The following is a 25064-nucleotide window of genomic DNA, read 5'->3' on the forward strand; positions in this document are numbered from 1 at the left end:
CAATTGCATAAGGTGAATGTTTTGAAATGAACACTTAAAACTTCGGCAGACTTGCAATAAATTGACTTCTTATTATACATTGCATTAATGGTCACGTTGCATGTAAGACCTTGCACATTAACGATGTGTTAGTGGTTGTAGTAGCTCATCCACAGTTACAACTGCAACACTGATTGTTCAACATTTTACTTCCAATCAAACATAAAAACCTTGAAAACAACACATTTTTTGCCACAGCTACACTGAAAACCTTCAGATATTCAACTGTATAATTTATCCTATGTCTTTTTACATGCTTATGAAGCACCTTCATCCACAAAACACATAAAAGAAACTTTTAAAAAACCATCATCACTTTCATCTATCATCCAGACTCAAATCTATGCACTTGGATCAGCATTCCTCCATATGCCTGCGATAATATGAACAGCAGGCATCTATGCAATTGGCCGACCCACAACCACCAAACCCCACAACTCGGTGGTAGGGCAACCATAAATGGAGTTATCCCTCCTCCATATGAAATGCAAGGCAGCATGACAAGCGGAGTAACAAATTCACTCATGTCCAGACACAACAGGACAATTGAGCTACTCAACTATTGAGGAACCAACCACTAAATCATCCTTAAATACCAGTACATTATCACACTTGTATACCAGCACACACTTTGTTAAAAAAACGATGCCTCCCCATTCTGAAGCCAAATCCATCACAGCTAGTTTGCCAGGACAAACGCGCTAAAGAATGCAGCAAGCACACTTTTTCCTTTTTGGTGAGCCAGGAGGCAGCTTGTCTGTATAAACCAGAAAGAAACATTCTCTCTCTCTCTCTCTCTCTCTCTCTCTCTCTCTCTCTCTCTACAAATTTAACTGTTTTGCCCACCATCATCCGTAGATCTTTCCCAATAGTTGTAACAATCAATGATGTCATCCACCCCAATCTAGGACCACTTTGTGTGTGTGTGTGTGTGTGTGTGTGTGAGAGAGAGAGAGAGAGAGAGAGAGAGAGAGAAAGAAAGAACGAAAGATATATTAAGCGTCTACTAAAGACCCAATGGGCCTATGAGAGAGAGAGAGAGAGAGAGAGAGAAAATCCTGAGAGGGGGGGGGGTGTACATACCACAGGACTTGCCCCACCTGTCATAAAATTACCACATACATCAACCACCGGCCAGTGTTTAATGCTATAGGACACAGGTTATAAGCCACCAATAAGACATAGGAGATTATAAAATAAATTAACATGAAGAGTTTTCCTAGGAGGCAAAACTAATTCTTTGGCATTAGCACCAACTTACAAGGCGTAGCCATGAATCCATAATCAACCAACATCTAGGTGTTCACATTAAGGTGAAGAATGGATTTCCTGGGCAGGCAGACTTAGTCTTTGACATCAGCACCAAATCCCAAGGCAAAGTTGAGGACTCAGATTCAAGACAACATCTTAGGTGTGTTTTGGGTGGTTTATCCAAGAGGGTTTTCATGGTGCAAGACATCACTAGAAAGGGTAATTTTCAATGAGCTTGAAGGTAGTTATCCAAGAACACTAGACGCCAGAAAGTCATCATGAAAGCAAAGATGATCATGATGAGTGTTTCATGAAACAACTCTTAAATATGGAATTGAAACATAATCGTTTTCTTTCAGACTAAAAAATGTCCTTATGGAAAGTTTTTGCCTGTCACATGGGTGGTTGCACCTTTTCACCACAGGTCACATCCTTTGTACCTCGACAAAAGAGACATGAATATATACCTAGATGAATCCAGGAACATACCCAAAGGAGACATGACTCTCTACTAAGCAACATCATGTTCATTGGAACACAAACAACTATACATGACACTTCATTTGTATGAAGGGAGGACAGTTTACAGGACTCTTTTTCGCCTAGGGGGTCTCGTGTTCATCTAAGTATCCTTAAATCTTTTTCATTTAGGGGTCTCATGTTCATTTAATTAGGGTTTACTGTAAGTTTCACTACTTGTCATCAAGACATAAATGTAATTCCTTGCTCATCAATGGACTGAACATCTGAGCTGTAAGCTTAGATGAGCTTCAACACCAATACTCCACAGATTTTGACAACTCAACAAAGGTGGAAAACTTTCCTGCACAACTGATTTGTCAAACATTGGGCTTTCAACCTGTCTTTCACCCTGTAACTCGGAGTGGGGCAGAATGGTTTCACAAAACACTTGACCATTAATGCAATCAAACACTTAAATTGGCCACAACCTTAAACATCTGCCACTTAATTCCACAAACTATAAAAGAGAGATGTGCACACCTGACACCACATAGAGGCTGGAATGGGCCGACACCCCCCCCCCCCCCCCCCCCCCCCGCGCGGCAGCCCCACGTGGAGTATTTTATTGCCGAGTAAAAAATAACATGTACAAGCTTTGAGAGCCTTATTCTCCCCACGGGAGATACCGGATTATCCATATGCAACTATCATTTCACCATACACATGGGCTATCATCAAAAGAAGAAGTGCCAAAGTACCATGAATGTGTTTAAACCATCTCTTCCCCAGAGGGTATTGATTCCCCATCACCATGGGTCTTCAAGATGCCATATGTGAAGGAAAAACACAGCTGAAGTAAATAATACTTCCACATATACCATAAATCCAAAACACCGGTGAAATACAAACTTGAGTAGCTATAAAACCAGTGTAGAACAATCCAGACAGCTTTAGGCACCATCCCAGACACTATGAACAAGTTGGGCACAGCACAATGGGCAACCAATACAAGTCGGGGTAGCACCAATAGAGCTGGTACAACAAGCACAAAATCTGGAACAGTAAGTACATGGGCTGATACAGCAAGTACCAGTCTACTGACATTTGGCATATAGTAAGTTCGCCTGCCAACAAGAAGTCACTCCAAATGACCCTTGGCATAGACATATGTCCGCTGCCAACCAGGCATCATGTACACTCTACCACTTGCACTCTGTGTTGGTATTGTGACCACACCTTGGAGGAGAGGGGGGCTCAAATGTGTAACATAAGATAAGAATCACTCACAGGTATAGATATCGTGGTGCTCCATAAACATTGCTACTACACAGTTTATAGGCATTTTGGGCACTAATAGTTTTACGGGCACTAATAGTTTTACAGGCATTTCGACAACCAGCAAAAATCCATAGAAAAATCCTCAATCCATGAGACGTCATGCACTCGATGATCCTCCAACCGCCTGGCTGCTACCATTTGAGCTGTCTGGCTATGACGCCTGCCAATACTTCTGCGTCGCCGCCACCAGTGCCTGAATGCCGTCTCCTATTTTGTTCTACACCTGTCACCGCCACGGGAAATCACTGCCACTGCGATCACTTGTTGAAACAGCCATGTAGCCATCTGAACCTGGACTTAGATTTGGACTTGGATCTCGACTTGGACTTGGATCTCGACTTGGATTTGGATTTTGGATCTGGTACTAGCCTGCTGAGAGATTCTTGTGGGACATTCCCCTGGTGTGCTCGGCATTACATATCTCGTGCCTCGACATCGACATCGACTTGGATATACTACATCAACATATTTGTTTGCTTTTGTATTCATTAATGCATTGATCTTGGCCAGCGTGCCCGTGGATTGTTCCTGAATAAATTCCTGAAAGGAGGCAAGGCGTGTTCCAAGGTGGTTCCAAGTGTAGTGAACGATACGTTTAGTACGTTTGGAAAACGTGCTGAAAAGATTCCAAACATAGTGAACGTTGTCCCCGATATATATATATATATATATATATATATATGAATCCAAGAACATGCCCAAATTCACCTTTTAGAAATGACCATGTTATATACTCATGGTAGTCAACCCACAAGAATATATAACTATCAACTCCATTATGCATAGTATGGACTAGATACTACGACATCCCCACTAACGTCATCAGTGCCCAATAGTGGGTGTAGAACTCTGTATCAAGATATGCTCTCACACGCGCACTCCACACACACACACACACACACATAAGAGCATATATTCACACACAGCCCTTCGTACTGAGTTTCTATCATAATTTCACACAAAGCCCGATATATATATATATATACAAAATTTATAGTTTACTTATAAAATTTTTAAATATGAAGTTAAAGCACTTACAAATACTATACAATCTTTAGTTTCAAATTTGCGGGAGAGAGAGAGAGAGACTTGAGCGCCGCATAGAGACTGCCACACGCACGTAAGGAAAAGCGGGAAAAAAAAATAATGCTTTCCATTGTGTCTTCATTTCTCATACCTACTAAGGATGTTAATGAATTAAGTGTGTTTGAAAGCAACGAATTAAAGAAGATACTTGATTTCTTTCAAGATGTATTTCCTAAGGACCTGCCATCAAGCTTACCACTTGAAAGGGTAATAGATCATCGTATTGACCTGATCCCTGATGCTCAACCTATTAGTATTCCACCTTACAAGATGAGCCAAGCTGAGGAAGATGAGTTGGCCAAACAACTCACAACTCGAAGATTATTTGAGGATGGACCAAATCCATCCAAGTAAATCACCTTGGGGTGCACGTGTGTTACTTAGGAGAAAGAAGGACAACACCTCGAGAATGTGTATAGATTACAAGAGATTGAACAAGCTGACAATTAAGACCCGTTATCCTCTCCCTAGATCAGATGACCTGATTGACCGGTTAGCCGGAGCGAAGTATTTCACAAAGATAGATTTACGTACTGGCTGTCACCAGATACGTATTCATGAAAGGCATGTCAAAAGAACCGCTCTTCGGACTAGGTATGGTCATTACAAGTTTCTCGTATTACCTTTTGGATTAACCAATGCTCCAGCCACTTTCCAGCAAATGATGAACAATCTTTTTCGTGAACATTTGGAAAAATTTGTGGTTGTGTTCTTGGATGATATTTTAATATATAGTCGTACTCTTGAGGATCACGTTAGACACCTCACGATTGTCTCAACTATTTTAAGACACAATCGACTATATGCTAAATTAAGTAAATGTGAGTTTTTCATGACAGACATTATTTACTTGGGGGACAAGATCACTAGAGACGGGTTGGGCATTGACCGAGTTTAAAAGGTTCTGGCCTTGCCTATACCGCAGACTGTTAAACAGCTTCATTCTTTTCTCGGTTTTGTTGTTTTTCTTTGAAAATCTGTGCGGGAGTACTCTCAGCTCACACTACCGATGACCGACTTATTGAAAGGTCATGGACGTAAGTCAAATCAGCCTATCACTTGGAATAAGGATCTGGATATGGCCTTCACACTTTTGAAAGATAAAGTCAAGGAAGCACCTATCTTAGCATTATCCGATCCTAGTCGGCCTTATGTTCTTGAAACTGATGCCAGTGACTATGCAATCGGGACTACTCTATTTCAAGATGGTAGACCTGTTGCTTTCGAGAGTAAAAAGCTAGACGACACTCAATCTCGTTGGCCCACCCTTGAGAAGAAGCTTTATGCTGTCATTCACGCTCTCAAGGTTTGGAGACATTATTTATATGGCTCCAAGTGTGTAGTATTGACTGATTATCAGTCAATCAAGTATGTGTGTAATGCAGATGATTTGAGAGGAAGGAAGGCTCGATAGGCTGAGTTAATGCAAGATTTTGATTTTGAGATTCGTTATCGAAAGGGATCCATGAATAGTGTCGTAGATGCGCTTAGTCGAATTAAGAGGTGAATACTTTGTCGTTCACCCGAGATTTCTACAGACTTATTTCAATCATTGAGAGGGCTTTGCAGGACTGATAGTTTTTTTGGTCCATTTTGACAGAAGATCCAGGACATGAGCTCATTGATTGACCAAGACTCAATGACTGAGCAGCCTACCATTCAAGCTACAGGAGGTCAGTGGATGATTCGGAATGGTTTACTGTTCTGTAATGACAATTTGTGTACCACAGATCTCACACATTAGGTCCAAGATTCTTAATAAGGAGTGTCACAACGTCCCTTCTGCTATTTTGAGAAGTTGAAAACAACTTTGAATTTGAGTTCCTCAGATCATCCTCAATCTGGTAGCCAGACTGAAAGAGTGAATCAGATTTTAGAGGATATGCTTCGAGCATGTGTCTCCAAAAGATAGAGTTCATGGGAGGATTATCTTCCTATGTTAGAATTTGCATATAATAGTACTAAGCATACGAGTGCAGGTTTTAGTCCTTTTATGCTTATGTATGGTTTTCAACCTAGATCACCTGTTACAGTGGGATTTTCAAGACTTCAGCATGATGCAGCACGTAACTTTCTGCAAGATATGCAAGAAATGTTACAAGTTGCGAAGGAATCTATTAGAAGTGCTCAAGACAGAGACAGATTTTATTCTAATAGACATCATTCACCCAGAGAGTTCGCTGAAGGAACGATGGTGTATTTGCGAGGTTTGAAAGATTTCAAGACTTTACGGACAGATCGATCTCCGAAATTATCCCCTAGATACTGTGGACCATTTTGTATTTCACGACGGATTGGTTCAGTCGCATATGAATTGGATTTGCCTTCTCATGTGAAAGTTTATCCTGTATTTCATGTCAGTAGACTTAAGGAAGTACTGGGTGAAACAGACCAGTTAGTTACTTCTCAAGAAATCATAGATGTCGAGGACATGACATTTGTTCCACACGAACCGAAAAAGATTCTTGAATTTCGTGAAAGACGGTTGCGTAATACACTTATCACGGAATACAAGATCAAGTGGAAGGATCGTGTTGAGGAGGACGCTACATGGGATTTAGTGAGCTCAAGAGCGAGCTCTTAGAGGAAGGGAAGTATGTCATGTGCACAGTGTGTATCTATTGTGTGCTACACGCACAAGACTAGCTTCGAGACTTGGGGAAGCTTGGAGTTAGGCAAGCTGATTGGCGAGATGGGCACCCAAGTATGGACGGGCGGGTGCCCAAGTGTGGACGCCCGGTGACCAACCAAGAGCCTATAAAAGGGTGGCCAAGGTTAGTCAATAGTTCACAGTCTCGCATGTCTTTGTGAGAGCTCTATGGTCAGGAGCCTGGATCTAGTGCAGACGTGCACCTGCTTTATGCAGCCAAGGCCGGCAACAGTCTTGAGGCCCGCGAGGGTAGCTTCGTGGCATCACGAGGTAGAGATTGGTCAGCACGTCCAACTAGTTAGCTCAGCTCGTGGGTCGGTGGGGACATCCAAGACATGTGGGCTTGACCACGGCTGTCAAGGTTGGAAGGTGAGTCAGGCATGCACCCCCTTCACGTTACTTGGTTTTGGCCAGGTTTCAAGTCTACAAGGTATCCGTTGGGGATTTAACACTGTGCAAAGTTCCCTATCCCTTCTTTCTACCCTTCTCTATCTTATCTCTCTTTATTTATATGTCTTGGATACATGGTAGAATCTATCACCGCACGCCCCGTTGGGCTTACAGTGGTATCAAAGCAAGATTTCCCTTGAGGAAACTTTCTTGGGGTGACAAAGCCATGTCAAGAGTAGAGGGCAACCAAGGGCCTAATGAAGGAACAACTATGAAGCCGATCCAAGAGTTCATGATGGAAAACTTGGGTCGTCGATCCATCACTCATAAGGCTACGGCCATGACATCAAAAGAGTACCATGACTTTCAGCGGTTCAAACGATTTCTCAGAGACACAGAATTCCTTGCTTGGAGAACCAAGAGGGAACATGACCAAAGAATAGCTCATCAAGAATTCATCAAGGAAAGAGCCACAAGCTTCATTCTAGACTCAAGCCGGTGACAGAGTCACAAGGGATTTCTTTGAGATAGCCGGCCCCCACAAGAGGGGAGACGGCATTCGTAGGTTGCGTGGCCAAGATGGAGCTAAAGTTACTAATCCCCTCCATGTGAGAGCCATCGCCACGGATTTTTTCCGATCTCCACAGGTGATGGCCGTGCGGGAGAGGGTCTAGCGGCACACGAGAGAGGTGGTTCCCCCCTCGCTTTGGTCCTCCTTATTGACTGCACTTCCCAGGGGCGGACGTGCTTCTAGTCTCTTTCTTTCTTCGCCACTAGGACCTCATGGAAGGCGGCCTTCGAGCTGTCTTCAAAGAGATTAGGCTCACAGGTACCATGCCAGAGAGGCTCTTAGAGGGCTTGATACACTTGATTCCCTTACCTCTTCCTATTCGTCGCCGACGCCATGAGGGATTGCGTCTCCCCCTCCGCACGCAAGAGGAGCTGCTCGATTCACAGTTTGCAGATGACACAGCAACCTTCCTTTCAGGAGATGTGGGAAATCTCCAAAGATTCGCGGAGGCGATTGAGGTTTTCTAATGCGCATGTCGAGCAGGGATCAATTGGCACAAGTCATGTGGTTTTTGGGTAGGCTCAGCACCCGCCCCGACTTGGCGGCCAGTTGAGGCTTTCTAGTGGATCCCGAGAGGCACTCCAATTCACTACCTTGGATGCCAGGTTGGCATTGATCTCTCCGGAGCAGAAGCACGCCCCTCTTCTTCTGAGTATTCGAAAGAAGCTTTAAGACATGGACCGACTTAAAGACTATGTTCAGCAAGAAGTTTCTACCTGCAAATTTTGAAGCAAGTGTGCCGAAAGAGTGGGATGAGGTAAAGCAAATGTGGCATCATATCTTAACGAATTTTCAATTGTTTCATTGAAGTTTACTTCTTATACTCCTATTCCATCGCTAATGGAAATGGATAAATTTGTGAATGGAGTGCAACCCAAGCTTATGCAAATAGTGTATATGGCTGGTCCATAAACTTTGAAAGAAGCTCAAGACAAAGTTTAGCAAGCCGAGGCCTTGTACGTGCCTTGGATGGACGGCAAGACAAAGAACGACAATTGGGATCCACCTCAAAGGAAGAAGTTTAAAGACCAATCCCCATCAAGATTTGAATCTCAAGAGAAGAACGATGGGAGCGAGGACAAACCTCCACTCTTTCGAAGAAGATTGTCCCTCAAGCAACAAATGTCTGAATCAAGTCAGATGCTCTCAAGTACCCACAAATGTCTCACCCCAAAACTGGACAAGGAGAATCTCCAAAAGGTACACTTCAAGATGATAATAACTGTAGGGCCGGATAGGAAGTAGCTCAAGCCGACGATGTTTTCTTTTAAGGGCGGTGGCGGCGCTCTGAGATGGAGGCACTACTAGATTGACGGCTCACAACGGCGTTTCTGAAGGTAGCAGGTGGCACAGGCGTTGCAGGGCAGTGCTCAGAAGGACTAGCGCCACTTGGAACTCTGCGCAGGGACAGTAGGCGACTGTTGCACTGGCGCTACGCTGTTGGCGGTGACTAGAGGCAATAGCAGAGGCGACTACAGGCAACACAAAGGCGCTGCAAGGGCAGCTGGCGTTGGTTACAAGGCGGTGCTACTCACAAGGCGACGCAAACGTGGCGCAAGGAGGCAAACCAGTGGCAAAGGAGGGCGATGCAGAGGCGGCTATAGGCGGAGCAACGGTGGAGGAGCGTGGTGCTAGGAGATAGATAAAAGATGGTGATGATATATCTCCAATGGGGGCTATTCTTCATAAATCTCCACAAGAAGTTCTATGCATCTTCAAGATAGAACAAGCTCCTTATATACTTGATGGGGGTGCCTGCTTTTGCCATCTTTTGCTTTATCTCTTTGCTTTTGCTTTTTCTCAATATTATTAATAATGGCCAAAGTTCTTGATTTGCTTTTTGTAGCTTCAAGGCCTTGCTTTTTGGCCCTGGAGCTACTTTTTTGGAAAAGCAGCTTTTAGCTTCTTGATCAATTCAATGTCCTCTTTCCAATGGTGCCCTTAGCTTTTGGTCAACATTGACTTTTTGCTTTTTCTTGCTGTTTGACCAAGACTGGTGCTTTTTCCAGTGCCATCTTTAGGAACCCTGTTCCCATGTGTCCATCAACCTGTCCAAGTGTCTGGGCATGAGTTCCATCATGTGAAAAGAGCTCAGAGGGCTAAATAGTTACATTCCCTCCCTCTTATATCACAATTGTCCTCAACTGTTAGGTACAAATATGCCATAAGATCGTGGTACTAGCCCCATCTGGTGCTCTTGTGCATCTGGTCTTCCCTCATATATGTGGTGCCTTTTGCTCCTCTGGCAACATTTTTATGCCTTTTCTTTGACCGATGTCCTTGTTCTTGATGGTACATGTTCTTCATAGCCTATCACATGTGTTAGATATAAATGCATACTCACCTTCTGCAAAAACTAGACGCATGCTAGTCAACAAACAAGTATGCATCATTCGCATCTACTGGTGGGTATTCCAGGTACTGGCCAAGTAGTCTGGAGCTCAATGGACTATCACATGTCATAAATCCAAGCATTGTCCACACATCAAAAGTAGCACACAAAGTCAAAGAAATTCAAGCATACATCAGTATGCAATGCACAAATAATGATCCTCTTGTTCATGGATTATCCTGTCTGGTTTCATCGAAACCGTGCTGAGCCATTTGGTTCCCGAGGGAAACCGCTCAGACTATCCTCAAGGCCATCTAGTCACTACGACCACTCGAGAAGTCTTCCATAATCATCTGGGGCATCTAGTCGCATTGACCGCCCGACTATGAAATCCAATACATTCATCTGGGCCATCTAGTCGCAATGACTGCCCGACTGCGAAGTCCAATACAGTCTTTAAAACCATCTGGTCACAATGACCGCCCAACTGCGAAATCCAATACAATCATATGGGCTATCTGATCGCAATGACCGCCTAATTGCGAAGTCCAAGATATCTGGCATCGTTGCCGTCAAAAGGGTCATCTCGCATCGTTGCCTCCCATATATAAATCTCGTTCGGGCATCGTTGCCTCCCATATACAAATCTTGCTCCTTGGGCTTTCGAGCAACGTTGCTATCCAAACTAGCGCATGTCCAAATATATATATATACAATGAAGATGGCTAGAGGTTCCTCTTAAATCTTTCTTTATGAAAAAAAAAAAGTCACAAAACTATGTTCCAATACAATCCTAGAGATCCTTGAAACCGGCCTCTGATAGAAACCAGAGTGCGGTAGACTAGCAGTCACCCGTCCACTTGTAGTCTAGATATGAAAACAAAACAGATTGGAGCTAGAGTGCCCAAATCTGAAAACAAGGCGACACCTGTTGGCCCCAAAGCTTGGCGCCCCTTGCGGTATTTCTTTATTCAATTCCAAAAATATGAATGACTGAGTACAACAAAAATCAGCCAAGAGATTACACCTGTATGTCCAATCTGACGGCCCACAATACCTCTTAGCACAGAGGATCTATGCACACAGATCTGTGTCTCCAAATAACACACTGTGCCTCCCTCTGATCAGCCAAGACCACTAAGCAGGGCAGCCATGAGCATACATCTGGCATAACTCAAGTACATGATTCAACATCTCAGCTCATACATACATGTACTCTCCAAACTCTGTCTCAACCCTTGTCAATCTGCCATACCCCTCCTCTCACAAGGGGCCAGATAGCTCATATCTGCAACAGACATCAAGCACTAGAAAGAGAGATAGATGAACAGATGAGGAGCTTACCAAAATCAGCTCGTGAATCAGCACTGGAGGAAGCAACGGTACCAATCTGTACTTGCAGGCACTTGTTTCCACAACCCTGCTTCACACGCATGCACGTACTTGTCTGTACCCTCCTCCTTGTGTTCACTTCTATGCTGTCTTTGACTATAGAGATCTGAAAAACAGCCCCGTACCCGTCTGTACTACCTCGGGATACGTGCCAGGAGTTGTACTTGCAAACATCGCCTGCTGTCTTGATACTGGTCGCCTGCGCCGACTGCAACAGAGGCGGTGCCTGCACCTGTACTTGCTGTTGTACAACAGACACCACCCGTACCTGACTGTACGGCCACCTGCCACAGCAGTCGTACAAGTGTCAGAACCTGCCGTACAGCCCCTGTCAGAGCCCACAGCCCCTGTACTTTCTCTGAATGTTTGCGCCGACTGCACCCAGTGAAGAATCTGCAGCAGATTACAGCAGCCCACTGTACTTGCAGTCGTACAGTGCTGTACGGACTGCACACGTGGGGTGTACGGCTGAATCTGCAGAGGAGAAAACAGCAGCAACACAGTTCCAGCAGTCGACTCCTTCTTCTCAGCTTTTCCACGCTTCCCCACATGCAAGTATGCTCCACGATTTCCAAAAGGGAAGAGGGAGGGAGGAGAGAGAAGCACACACTCCAAAAGTGGAGTGGCCTCCTCCCCATAATAATCCTAGGGCCCCCAAACTTTAAAAGTCCCTAGGGGCCACTAAGGCCTAGGGGCAACTTTAATAAACATTAAAGTTTAATGTTCTAGTTCCCCCCCTTCACACCTAGGGATGTCCACACATCTTTAACTCTGTCTGGGCACCCCCCATGTGAATCATTCAATATTCTGACTCTACAACCACCATGCCCACACTTGTGCTGTTCCATTTTCACAGGGCCATGACATACCCCCCTCTTGAAAAATGGCAAGCGTCCTCGATTGCATTCTGGTGATAGAGCAAAATAATCAAAGTGAAATATACAATATGGCAAGATCAGCGTCCCAATCTCTCTAAGCCATACACATGTATCAACATTCACTGCAAACCAATGGCATAGTAATAGTCCAAGTTGTATACCACTGTGAACCATACATATCCACAAAATCTCATGTGACTAGTACACATATATCTTAGAAGTCCCATAAACAGATGTACTGTCAGCCTCAGTACCTTCGGGTGAGATAAAAACTACACCAAGCGACCTCTAGATGTCATCTGAGCCTGTCTGTACCAAGGGAGTGGAGGTGCTACCCCCCTCTTGAGCATCAGGTAATGCTCCAGACCCATGCTCTGCTGAACCTGAATGAGCCACAACAAGAGTCGGCTCTAACTCAAAGGCATCGAGATAAAGCTGCAAAACCTGAGGTGAATCTGTTAAGTCACCTTCCTCCATCCACTTCGCATCCATCGGTGAATAGTTCTTGAACTTCACAAGATAGCGACGGGAAACTTTACCTCGTACCTTCCTTTCTTTATGTGCCAGTATCTGCTCTGGAATCAGAACCTCATCAAGTTCCTCAACTTTTGGCTGAGCCTCATCTGATACATCCTCAGGCACATCCCCATGGAAAGGTCTAAGAAGACTCACGTGAAAAGCATTGTGAATCCTCCAGTGATCTGGTAACTTCACACGATAGGTTACCTCACCAATCTTTTCCAAAACCTGAAAAGGCCCATAATAACGCATGCTCAACTTAGGGAATAAGCGCTCTTTACCCTTCATCTTCTTGAGTCTAGCCTTTTCAAAGCGCAAAAGAACCCAATCACCCAATGCAAACTCTAAAGCACGTCTGTGACGGTCTGCGGCTTTCTTTTGCTTCTGCTGAGTTTTCTGGAGTGCCAACTTAACCCTCCGATAAGCTTCATCCATACTCTCCACATACTGATCAGCCTCAAAAATCTTATCCTTTGTATGCAAAATGGGTGGTGCCTTCTTCCCTCCTTCCACAATCTCAAAAGGCGCCTTGCCTGTCGAGGTATGTACAGTGTTGTTATATGCAAACTCCACCAAAGGAAGATACTTTTCCCATTGTTGCTTGTGCTCTGCCACATAACACTTGAGAAGATCCAATACTGTAGAGTTAGCCGCTTCCGACTGACCATCTGTCTGTGGATGAAATGACGATGAAAACTTGAGAGTTGTACCCATGTTGTCAAACAACCCTCTCCAAAACAAACTCGTCATCCGTGGATCACGGTCACTAATGATAGACGTAGGCAAGCCATGATACTTGAAGATGTTCGCCATGAACAACTTCACCATATGATCCACTTTGATCGTCTTACGCACGGGAATGAAATGAGCTTGCTTACTGAACCTGCATATGATAGTCCAGATGCCATCATTTCCCGTTTGTGTCCGTGGAAGATCAAATACAAAATCCATGGCAATGCTCTCCCAAGGTCTATCTGGAATAGGTAAAGGCTGTAATAACCCTGGTGTCTTCTGACGGTCAAACTTTACCTTCTGACATACGATGCATTGCCTCACAAAGGCATCAACATCTCTTCTCAAGGTTGGCCAATAAAAGAAAGTCTCCACTGCTTTGACCGTGGCGTCAATACCTCTATTACCTGCATACAGTGGAGCATGACTTTCAATCATAACCTTGAGTCGCAATGGCCTGGTAACACAGTCTACCATGCATCAATAAAAACCCATCTCTGAGAGTATAGTGCTCATGCCGCTGACCTTCAGACATCTGATCATACAACCTTTCAAAGTCCTCATCATGGGCATACTGCTCTTTCATTTCATCAAGCTCATGATGATAAGCAAGTGAAACTGCAGAGACCTGTGGCTTGCGTGACAAGGCATCTGCCACTACATTCTTTTTGCCTTCCACATGCACAATCTGGAAGTGAAACATTGACAAAAAGTTTGCCCAACGCATATGCTTCTCTGAAAGCTTAGTCTGCGTGAGGAAATAGCGCAAGGTTTGATGATCTGTCTGTACAGTGAAATCAGCCCCAAGCAAGTAGTGTTTCCATGTAGAAAGAGCGTGAATTACAACCAACATCTCTTTCTCATAAACCTGTAAATAATTCTCAGCATCTTGCAATATTCTACTCTCATAGGCTATCACATGTCCCTCTTGCATGAGAACCGCACCAATGCTACTTCCACATGCATCACACTGGACAACAAAAGCCTTTCGGAGGTCTGGTAACACCAATACTGGATCCGAAGTAAGCTTTTCTTTGAGCTTTTTGAATGCTGTAATTTCCCGATCAGCCCATCTAAATGGAGTTGCCTTCTTCGTCAAAGCATGAAGAGGCGAAGCAATTTCAGCAAAGTGCCGTATGTACCGCCTGTAATAGGAACACAATCCTAGAAAACTGAATACATCATGCACGGTCCTCAAAGCTGGCCAATTAAGTATTGCTTCCACCTTTGCTGGATCCATACGGACTCCATGCGCAGACACAATATGCCCCAAGAAATGTATCTCTTGCAAAAAGAACTCACTCTTCTTGCCATTAACAACCAACCTATGGTTTCTAAGTTCTGCAAACACAATGGCCAAATGCCTTCTATGCTCTTCCTCAGTTTGTGAATGCACAATCATATCATCAAAGAATGTGCCGACAAACTCTCTATGAGGCCTGAAAATCCTGTCCATCATTCTGTTAAATGTGGCAGGCGCATTCGTCTAACCAAAGGACATAACCAAGAACTCATACAACCCAAACGTGGTTCGGAATGCTGTCTTATGCACATCCTCGGGTCTAATGCGTATCTGATGATACCCGCTTTTCAAGTCAATACGACTAAAAACTGTGGAACCCTATAAGCGGTCCAAAATGTCATCGATCCTCGGTATGGGGAATCGATTCTTGATGGTATTCTTGTTCAGCGCCCTGTAATCAATACACATGCGCCAAGAACCATCCTTCTTCTACACTAAGAGCACAGGTGAGCAAAAGGGTGATGAGCTAGGCCGTATCAACCCTTTATTCAAAAGCTCCTACACCTGACTCATAATCTCTTCCTGTTGGGCTGCACTAACACGGTACGGCGGTCTATTCGGTGGAGTACTACCAGGAATCAGATCAATGGCATGATCTTCTGGCCTCTCAGGAGGAAGTTCTCCTGGCAATGACTCGGAAAAACAGTCTTGAAACCCACATAAGAAATCATAAGAAATCAATCCTGTCCTTATCTAACATAGACAAATTAGACTTAGACTCATCATCCTGTGCATCCTTTACATAAATCAAGTACGCGGAAAGATGCTTTTTCATTACTGATGAAATCGCCGAAGCGGATACAATAGGAACAGATTCCCCTTTGAGTTTTACATCCAATACATGTTCTTTCCCTCTATGAGTCAGAGTGATTTTCCTATTGTAAGTATCCACCACCGCATGTACCCTGTGGCACCATGGCATCCCCAACAAAACATCACAGCCATCCAAAGGCATGATAAAGAACTCTTCACTGTCCACATAACCCTGCAAATGAAGCCGAAGCTTCCCAATGATAGGAGTAACGGGTTCTGCATACCCTGGACAAGCCATATTAGCCTCATGTAACGGCCCCATCTCCTCTGCGCGAATCCCCAATCGGCCAGCCAAATCTGGTGAAATGAAGTTGGCTCTAGCACCTGTATCAAAGAAGATCAAAGCATTCTGATCTCTCACTTTGCCCCATGCCCTGCACAACTCTGTAGCTTCACCACTTGGCTGTTCCCCCACAAGATCAGGAACTAAGCCTACAGAAGACTTTTGTTTCTTTGGCTTGGGCTCTCCTTTATTGTCAGAGTCCTTTTGGGACTTTCTTTTGGGACAATTGAATGACATATGCCCCTCTTCAGTACAGTAAAAACACTTATGAGCATCTCTCAAAACCTGTCTTTCCTCAGAAGTCCTCTTGGGCATTGGCAACTTCTTATACTTCGTCTCTGAAGACCCTTTAGCATCACGAGAAGCATGCCCAAATTTTGCAGCTTTCTTGCTCAATTTCTTACTGTCTTTAAACCCAGATGATCCACCAGTGAGTAACGCATTAGCTGTCATAGCATTTTCAATCATCTGTGACATGTTCGTTACTCTTGTCTTGATACAATAATCTCGCACCTCTTTGGGCAGCCCACAACAATACTTCTCTACCTGCTCAGACAGTGGCACCGCACGGTAAGAAGTCACTGGGAGTAAAGCTTCCAAAAACTTCTTGTTATAATCCTCCAAATTATCACACTTTGAAGCATCCAATTTGTGCCATGCGGTCATAACATCCACCTCAAATGTAGATGTGAGCCATACGGAAGAGAAAACCTGTTTGAATTGGACCCATGTAGTGGGTGCTATGCCTTGCAAAAGAAGAGTAGACCACCACTGCAAAGCATTGCCCTTGAGAAAAGTGGCAGCTTTCCTCACCTTAGAGGACTCTATGTAATTCCCACCAGAAAAAGCAGCATCAAACTGCTGTAAAAAGGTAAGTGCTTTAAGTTTATCCTTGGCCCCACTGAATGTGTCAAACTTCACTGCAGCTCCCCCTTCCTTGTAATCCTTCGCCTTTCCCATAGGCATTAGATTATCATATGGAAGTGGTTTCGCAAGATTGCTACCCCCAACATTCATGCCCATCATTGGGTCAACATTTCCCATTCCCACACCAGGCATACCATACATTCCAACCATGTTTCCAAACATTCCATTATGCATACCTGGCTGCATACCACCAAACATATTGCCTTGCATCCCAGGTTGCATGCCTCCAAACATATTTCCTTGCATACCGGACTGCATACCACCATACATATTCCCCTGCATACCAGGCTGAAAATTAGCTCCAAAAGGCCCGTACATACCCATGCCTCCCTGAGGATAACCCCCAGTCATAGATTGGAACACCGAGCCACCACCAAAATAACCTAGATGCATATTCTGCTGAGGAATAGGTGGCTGTCCATAGAAGGAACTCTGAGAGTTTGCACCATAAGCATGCTGCATGTTCGGAAACTAGCCAAAAGATGGTTCCTGTGGGATGGCACCACTATGACCCTGTGGAAGATTCTTAGAACGAACCTTCTTCTTCTTTTTCTTGGGCTCTGTGCGGGATCTCATAAATTCAGCAAATCTCTCACTCTGTGTGAGCTGCATAAATACATCCATAACACTAGCCAAACGATCTTTGAACCGAGCATCATCATCCTCTTTACCATGTACATCCTCTGGCTGTGTTACATCCTCATAAGGCTCAACATCTGCAGCCTCTTCTCCTGCAAAAATATCCTCGGATACATCTCTCTCAGGAGAAGTCTCTTGCTCTTCTTCTTCATGATAGAAGTACTCATCCTCTGTATCAGACATGTTTGCTGAATTTTTCAGCGATGGCTTTCTTCGAGGCAACCACGAGCTCACCCCCTTCAGAAAGTTGATGATTGGTCCCGGGGACGGAACCTTGAAACCGGCCTCTGATAGAAACCAGAGTGCGGTAGACTAGCAGTCACCCGTCCACTTGTAGTCTAGATATGAAAACAAAACAGATTGGAGCTAGAGTGCCCAAATCTGAAAACAAGGCGACACCTGTTGGCCCCAAAGCTTGGTGCCCCTTGCGGTATTTCTTTATTCAATTCCAAAAATATGAATGACTGAGTACAACAAAAATCAGCCAAGAGATTACACCTGTATGTCCAATCTGACGGCCCACAATACCTCTTAGCACAGAGGATCTATGCACACAGATCTGTGTCTCCAAATAACACACTGTGCCTCCCTCTGATCAGCCAAGACCACTAAGCAGGGCAGCCATGAGCATACATCTGGCATAACTCAAGTACATGATTCAACATCTCAGCTCATACATACATGTACTCTCCAAACTCTGTCTCAACCCTTGTCAATCTGCCATACCCCTCCTCTCACAAGGGGCCAGATAGCTCATATCTGCAACAGACATCAAGCACTAGAAAGAGAGATAGATGAACAGATGAGGAGCTTACCAAAATCAGCTCGTGAATCAGCACTGGAGGAAGCAACGGTACCAATCTGTACTTGCAGGCACTTGTTTCCACAACTCTGCTTCACACGCATGTACGTACTTGTCTGTACCCTCCTCCTTGTGTTCACTTCTATGCTGTCTTTGACTATACAGATCTGAAAAACAACCCCGTACCCGTCTGTACTACCTCGGGATACGTGCCAAGAGTTGTACTTGCAAACGCCGCCTGCTGTCTTGATACTGGTCGCCTGCGCCGACTGCAACAGAGGAGGCGCCTGCACCTGTACTTGCTGTTGTACAACAGACACCACCCGTACCTGACTGTACGGCCACCTGCCAGCAGTCGTACAAGTGTCAGAACCTGCCGTACAGCCCCTGTCAGAGCCCCCAGTCCCTGTACTTTCTCTGAATGTCTACGCCGACTGCACCCAGTGAAGAATCTGCAGCAGATTACAGCAGCCCACTGTACTTGCAGTCATACAGTGCTGTACGGACTGCACACGTGGGGTGTACGGCTGAATCTGCAGAGGAGAAAACAGCAGCAACACAGTTCCAACAGTCGACTCCTTCTTCTCACCTTTTCCACGCTTCCCCACATGCAAGTATGCTCCACGATTTCCAAAAGGGAAGAGAGAGAGGGAGGAGAGAGAAGCACACACTCCAAAAGTGGAGTGGCCTCCTCCCCATAATAATCCTAGGGCCCCCAAACTTTAAAAGTCCCTAGGGGCCACTAAGGCCTAGGGGCAACTTTAATAAACATTAAAGTTTAATGTTCTAGTTCCCCCCCCTTCACACCTAGGGATGTCCACACATCCGGGCACAACATGTCCACAACTGAACCTTGCATGAACATGGATACATGGGCCCTGGCAGACTGAAGCAAACTGCCCAAAAGTAGTCCCTGCCATACAGGGACCAGCCAGCCTTCTTGCCAAAAGCGGGAGAGAGAGAGACATTCAATAGGCGCCTGTGCACTGTTACGCAACACCCAGCCAGCCTGCTTCTTGCCAAAAGCCGAAGAAAGAAAGAAAGAAAGTTATATTAACGTCCACGGGAGGCCGAATCCGACCTATGGGACAGATCAGGTACATCCATTTACATTCCACTCTGGGTATCGATGCCAAAGAGGCATAAAACTGAAAAAAAATAACTCAAAAGAGAGAGAGAGAGAGAGAGAGAAATGAAATGAAATGAAATGTTATATTAACGTCTTCAAAAGGCCATAATGACCTATGAGACCAAAAGTTACATCATGGTGGATCTGATACAATGTCTGGATAAAAAAACCCAGAAAATGAAAAATAAAGATGATACTACTGGCACCTAGAAAATGAAACTGGAACTGGAAGGTACACTATGGAGGTACCTCCATCTCATAATATGTGCCGCATCGGACACTGGCGGATCTCCTCAATATCCTCTGTGGTCAGCACCCTGACTGGGTGTCCCGCATGCCTCGCAAGAATAATCCGAATCTGCCGCTGCAACCTCCGTCTATGCTGGGATGCCCTCCTCCGTAGTCGTGGGCGTCTGGACCACCCAAGCTCAATCGCACGATCAATCAGTGTACCCCTGGTGTGGGCGGTATCCATGTCCTGCTGCTGCTGTGGTCCATCTGGCGCAGTGATGGCTGGACTAAAGAAGTCTGTAATGTGCCTCTGAGTCTGGCTCTCTGTGCGCCTAAGCAGGCTATCTCTATGTCTCCGCAGCTCAAGCAAGAACAATCCCAAACACCTCTGGTCCTGGTACCCCATGACTCTGGAAAGTGGTCCAAAACCCTCTCTGAATAAACAGTGGAAACGACCACGTATCTCATAGTATGCAGTACAATGGCATATATAATGCAGCTCTGTCTCTGGCTCCCTATGGCATACTCGGCATATCCTGGCCTCAGCTGGTATACCTCTATATCGGCCAATCTCAATCTCAAGCTGGTGTGAGGATGTGCGAATCTGACCAATAGCACATCGTACTGCATGAGACAGGTGTACATCCATGTAACTGGGTCTGATCACAAAGCCATCTGCTGTGAGCTGAAGAAAATGCTCTCTGTAGAAAGCCATCTTCGTGCCCAGCTCCTCAGTCGGCTGTATCCATGTCCTCCTAATGTCCAACTGAACTAAATCCTGACGGATGAGTCTGGTAATCTCTGTCCGTGTAAGAGTGAGAGAGGGTGCCTCCAGAGAATACTGGAAGGGAGGCAATCTGTCCATGCTAAAACCATGTGCCTGGAACCAAGATGTCATCTGTCCATACCAACAAGCCGTGTCTCCCTGTAAAGCTAACTGTCGGGAGGACTCCAGGGCGAGGCGTGCATATCTGTCTCGGGGGAGATCCCACAAGCCATGTATGTAGGAGACTGATCTCGTAAGAGCCTCAATCACCAGAGGGGCAGCCGCCAGCTCTGCTCGAATAATCTCATGAGGTACCACAGCCTTGGCTCTAATAAGCCTAGCAATCATAGATACCAAAGGCCTCTCCATACCTCTCCACCCGCCTGCGCTGTGATGGCCCACTGAAGGTCCCCATATCTGCACTCCATAAAGCATAGCTGATGTCACTAGAGTGTCAAAAAGCCAGAGTTTCGTTCGAGGTTCCTGAAACTGAACCTGCGAACACATCCTCTCCAAACCACCCAGGGCTGCATGTGCTCTAGTCAATCTAGTCTCTGCTGCTCTCCTCATCGAAAACACTGGCCCACTGAATACTACCCCAAGATATGTATATGCATCTGTATACTCCACAATCTCCTGCCCATATGTAAATGTGGAAGCTGATCGCCTAACCCACTGTGGCGTGGTGTTAAACACCATAACCTTGGTTTTGCCAAGGTTGACAGACAATCCACTATCATGTGCAAACTCATGTAAAGCATCCAGATGACGCTGCATACCCTCAGGGGAGTCAGAGATCAACACAATATCATCAGCATATAACAATAGTGGGATCCATGTACCTGCTAGCTGGGCTCCTCTGTCCCCCAATCTCTCAATGTAGTCAGAAGCCTCATCCACATACATACCAAACAGTGAAGGAGATAACGGGCAACCTTGCTTCACTCCTATAGTGGAGTGAACCAAAGTAGAGACCCCTTCTGGGGTGCGTACCTGTCCTGCAACTGATCTGTATAAAGCCATAATTCCCCATATGAGCTCTGTGGGTACCCCCATCTCCTGTAATCGCCTCATCAATCTGGCTCTGGGCACTGTATCAAATGCTTTGCGGAAGTCCACAAAGCTACAATAAATCCGTCGCCCATGCGACCTGCCCTCCTCAATAATGGCCCGCAAAGTCAAGATGTGGTCAAGAGTAGAGAAACCTCTCCTGAACCCTGCCTGTCCCTCTGCTCGAATGCCAACTCTCTCTGCCCATCTACTCAACTGCTGCTCAAGAATGGATGCATACAATCGTGCTAGTGTGTGACCAATCATAATAGTGCGATAATTCCCTGGCTGCATAGGGTCCCCTGACTTCAAGATAGGCACGATGGTGGACCTACTCCAAGTCTCGGGTAAGCCTTCGCACATAGCACGATTGAACATCACTGCTAGAAGCTCTGCCAGCATGTCTCTCGCATGAATAAAGTGCTCAGCAACCAATCCATCGTGATCATATGCTCTCCCAGTCTTCATCCTATCAATGGCCTTCCTTACCATCTCTGCGGTAAAGAAAGTACATGTCTGTGGGCATGGTGCTGGCGGGTCAGGAAAAGGTGTCTGTCCAGGAACTGTATATAGAGATGCTGCATAACTACCCCAGACCTCTGTAGAAGTGATGGCCAAAGCAGGGGAGGACTCATGAAACAGACGCCAAGCCTCCCTCGAATCCTGGCTCAAGAACAGCTGGTATAATTCCTGCTCTAGCTGAGCAAGGAAGGCCCGCTTCTTCCTTTGCACAAGGCGTCGGAAGGCAATACGTGACTGTCGGTGAGTAGTGACTCCCAAAGCAACCTCCCGCTGCAGTCGGGCTCTGGTCTCTCTGCACTCCTCATCATACCAGCTGTTCTGGGGCATACATCTAGAATGCTGTCTCTGTCCAGGCTGAGTATGTGGATATGCCTCTCTCGCTGCATCATGTAAAGTCTCTGTCAGTATATGGGTCAACTCCTCCAAAGGTCTCCCTGGCTCCTCTGTGTACAGACGTCTATAAATCCCATCTGTGTAGACAGCATCAGTCTCTGAGGTAAAAGTATATCGAGTGTGATCTGCCCCTCGTGTCCTCTGAGCTGTGGTAAAGTGAAAAGAGATAGTCAATGTCAACAATGCATGATCCACTACTACCCCAATGGGCCGAGATCCAACTGTGAAGTCCTCAATGCATGAAACAAAGCTGGGCATAGCCATAACATAATCCACTGTGCTAGCACCATGTCTATGTGGAAAGCAAGTAAATCCAGCTGCTGACGGAAACCTGTGCAAGCCATTAAGTATGGCCAACCATGCGCAGTCCCCATATCTACCAAATATCTCCCATACTCTGTGCACTCCACATCCTGTGAGCGTCTGTCTAATCCCATATCCAGAGTGTCCAACTCTCTGAGCATCTCCTCCGAGGTATCATAAAAGGCTGTCTGGCGGTTGCCCGTCCGGGCATTAAAGTCCAGGATGATGTCTCCATCCCTAGAGAACTCCCATATGTCATCATCTAGCACAGAGAAAGGAGACTGCCCTCTAGGTGCTGCATATGTCGATGTACTAGGAGCAAAATAGCATATGGCAATATATAGGAATCTGCCTGTGTCGGCCCTCAGTCTCACCCACATATATCTGGCCTGATCATCTCTCCGAACTATGTGTAGAAGCGGTTGCAGCTCCTCCCTGAAAAGAACTGCCACCCCTCCTGATCCTCTACTACTGTGTACCGATCTCGTCCCTACTCTGCAAGCTGTCTCCCATCTGTATCCTGTCACCTGTGGCATCATCTGACCAGGGGCCTGGTGAGTCTCCGAGTAGAAGACTATATCTCTATCTCTAAAGCTGTCCTCAAAGGCACCTACATCAAGTCTGAGGGATCCATTGCAGTTCCAGGCTGCCAGCTTTAATTTGGTCCCATAGGTCTCGCACCGTCATGTAGAGCGTCGCTCCACGATGACCACCCTCCCTTCTCTATAAAATGCTATCTTACCCTTTTCTCTTGCCGCTCTAATTTCTGGCATGACTTCCTTCATATGTGCAAGCTGTGAAAGAGTAAGATCATCACCAAGAAAAATGCCTGTATTCTTTAAAGTGGGTCGTCTCTTCAAGAACTCCTTCTTCGCCTCAATAGAAGGGAAGCGAAGTATGAGAGCTCTTTCCTTTGATGTTTCCCCGTTGCCTCCGCTTTTTTTGCCCACTCTCCAGGCTTTTGCGTGTGTCGGACTGTCAATCCCCATAACACCATAAGCTCTTTCACCTCCTCTTCAACTTTATCCCCGTCTTTAAGGCCGGTAATCCTCACATGCAAAGCACGTGTACGTCTTCGTTGTTCCTCTTCCAAAGTCATGTTAATGATTGTAGGTGTAGGGGTTGTTATCTCCTTACCTTTACCCTTCTTGGCGACCTCTATCCACTTCTCCGCTTCATCCATCTTCTTTTGCGTCTTGGTGATGACTTCCACCCATGAGGAAGTCTTTGCTTCTTGTTGCTTCTCTTCTTCCTTAATTGCCCGTACTTGTTCCTTGATAACCTTGAGCTCTTCTATCATGGATGGCTGAATTTCACCTTCTTCAAGTCCACCATTTGCCTTGGCCTCTGCAAGCTCCCTCTGAAGAGCTGAAATTACGCCTTTGAGCGTGTTGACTTCCCCGTGAAGGTCTCTGACTTCCGCTATGAGGTCCTCCTTCTCCTCTTTCCACCGCTTACCCTCATTGAATACCATTTGGAGAAAGTTTGCTTTCTCCTTCCACCATCCCTCCATCTCTGCCTTCCATTCCTTCATTTCCTTTTCCACATTTGTTATCCTCTTGTTTGTGACCATAAAGGTCGCCTTCGTCGGGTTGCGCAAAGGGGAAGCCATGGAAGAAGCGAGAGAGAGAGAGTTATGCTGCTGCCTTGGGGGCCTGAGCAAGGGTGGGTGGGAAAAGGGGGGCGCACACCCTAACGGATAGATAGGCTGGCCATTGCCAGCAGACCTGTGCGGCGTACAGCGAACAGGGCAGCAGGCGGGAGGGAAGACGGCGGCGGCGAGCAGGGGAGGCGGCGGACAGGGAAGGGCGGCGGAAGCGAGCAGGGCGAACAGCAGGCGGCGCTAACAGGGCAGCAGACCTGTGCAACGTACAGCGAACAGGGCAGCAGGCGGGAGGGAAGGCGGCGGAAGCGCGAAACAGGTGGCGGCGGCGAGCAGGGGAGGCGGCGGATAGGGCAGCAGGCGGAAGCGAGCAGTGCGAACAGCAGGCGGCGCTAACAGGGCGGCGGAAGCGATGAGGGTGGCGGCGGCGAGCAGGGCAGGCGGCGGACAGGGAAGGGCGGCGGAAGCGAGAGAGAGAGAGAGAGAGAGAGAGAGTGAGTGAGTGGCCCGTGGGAGAGGGAGTGGGAGAGAGACTGTGAGAGTGAGGGAGTGGGAGAGAGAGAGAGAGAGAGAGAGAGAGAGAGAGAGAGAGAGAGAGAGAGAGAGAGATCCTCTTACTAGGATTACCTCTTGATAGAGGATGGATCATGCACACCTTAA

The 25064-nt window shown here is 46.0% G+C and overlaps 1 protein-coding gene across 4 annotated transcripts in view; it reads right to left on the bottom strand.

The window, feature by feature from the left end:
- Window positions 1–260: 260 nt before the first annotated feature.
- Window positions 261–25064, bottom strand: part of LOC147642399 (membrane-anchored ubiquitin-fold protein 3-like) — a 53375-nt gene continuing 28571 nt past the window's right edge. For all 4 annotated transcript variants that reach the window (XM_086806026.1, XM_086806049.1, XM_086806032.1 and 1 more), the window contains one exon: window positions 261–796. In XM_086806026.1, the coding sequence (XP_086662152.1) occupies window positions 741–796 (56 nt within the window). In that variant the 3' untranslated portion in view covers window positions 261–740. The remainder of the gene's footprint in view (window positions 797–25064) is intronic.

This window comes from Cibotium barometz, chromosome 1 (genome assembly GCF_041138505.1).
Source record: "Cibotium barometz isolate CiBa-2024 chromosome 1, ASM4113850v1, whole genome shotgun sequence".
Lineage (NCBI taxonomy): Eukaryota > Viridiplantae > Streptophyta > Polypodiopsida > Cyatheales > Cibotiaceae > Cibotium > Cibotium barometz.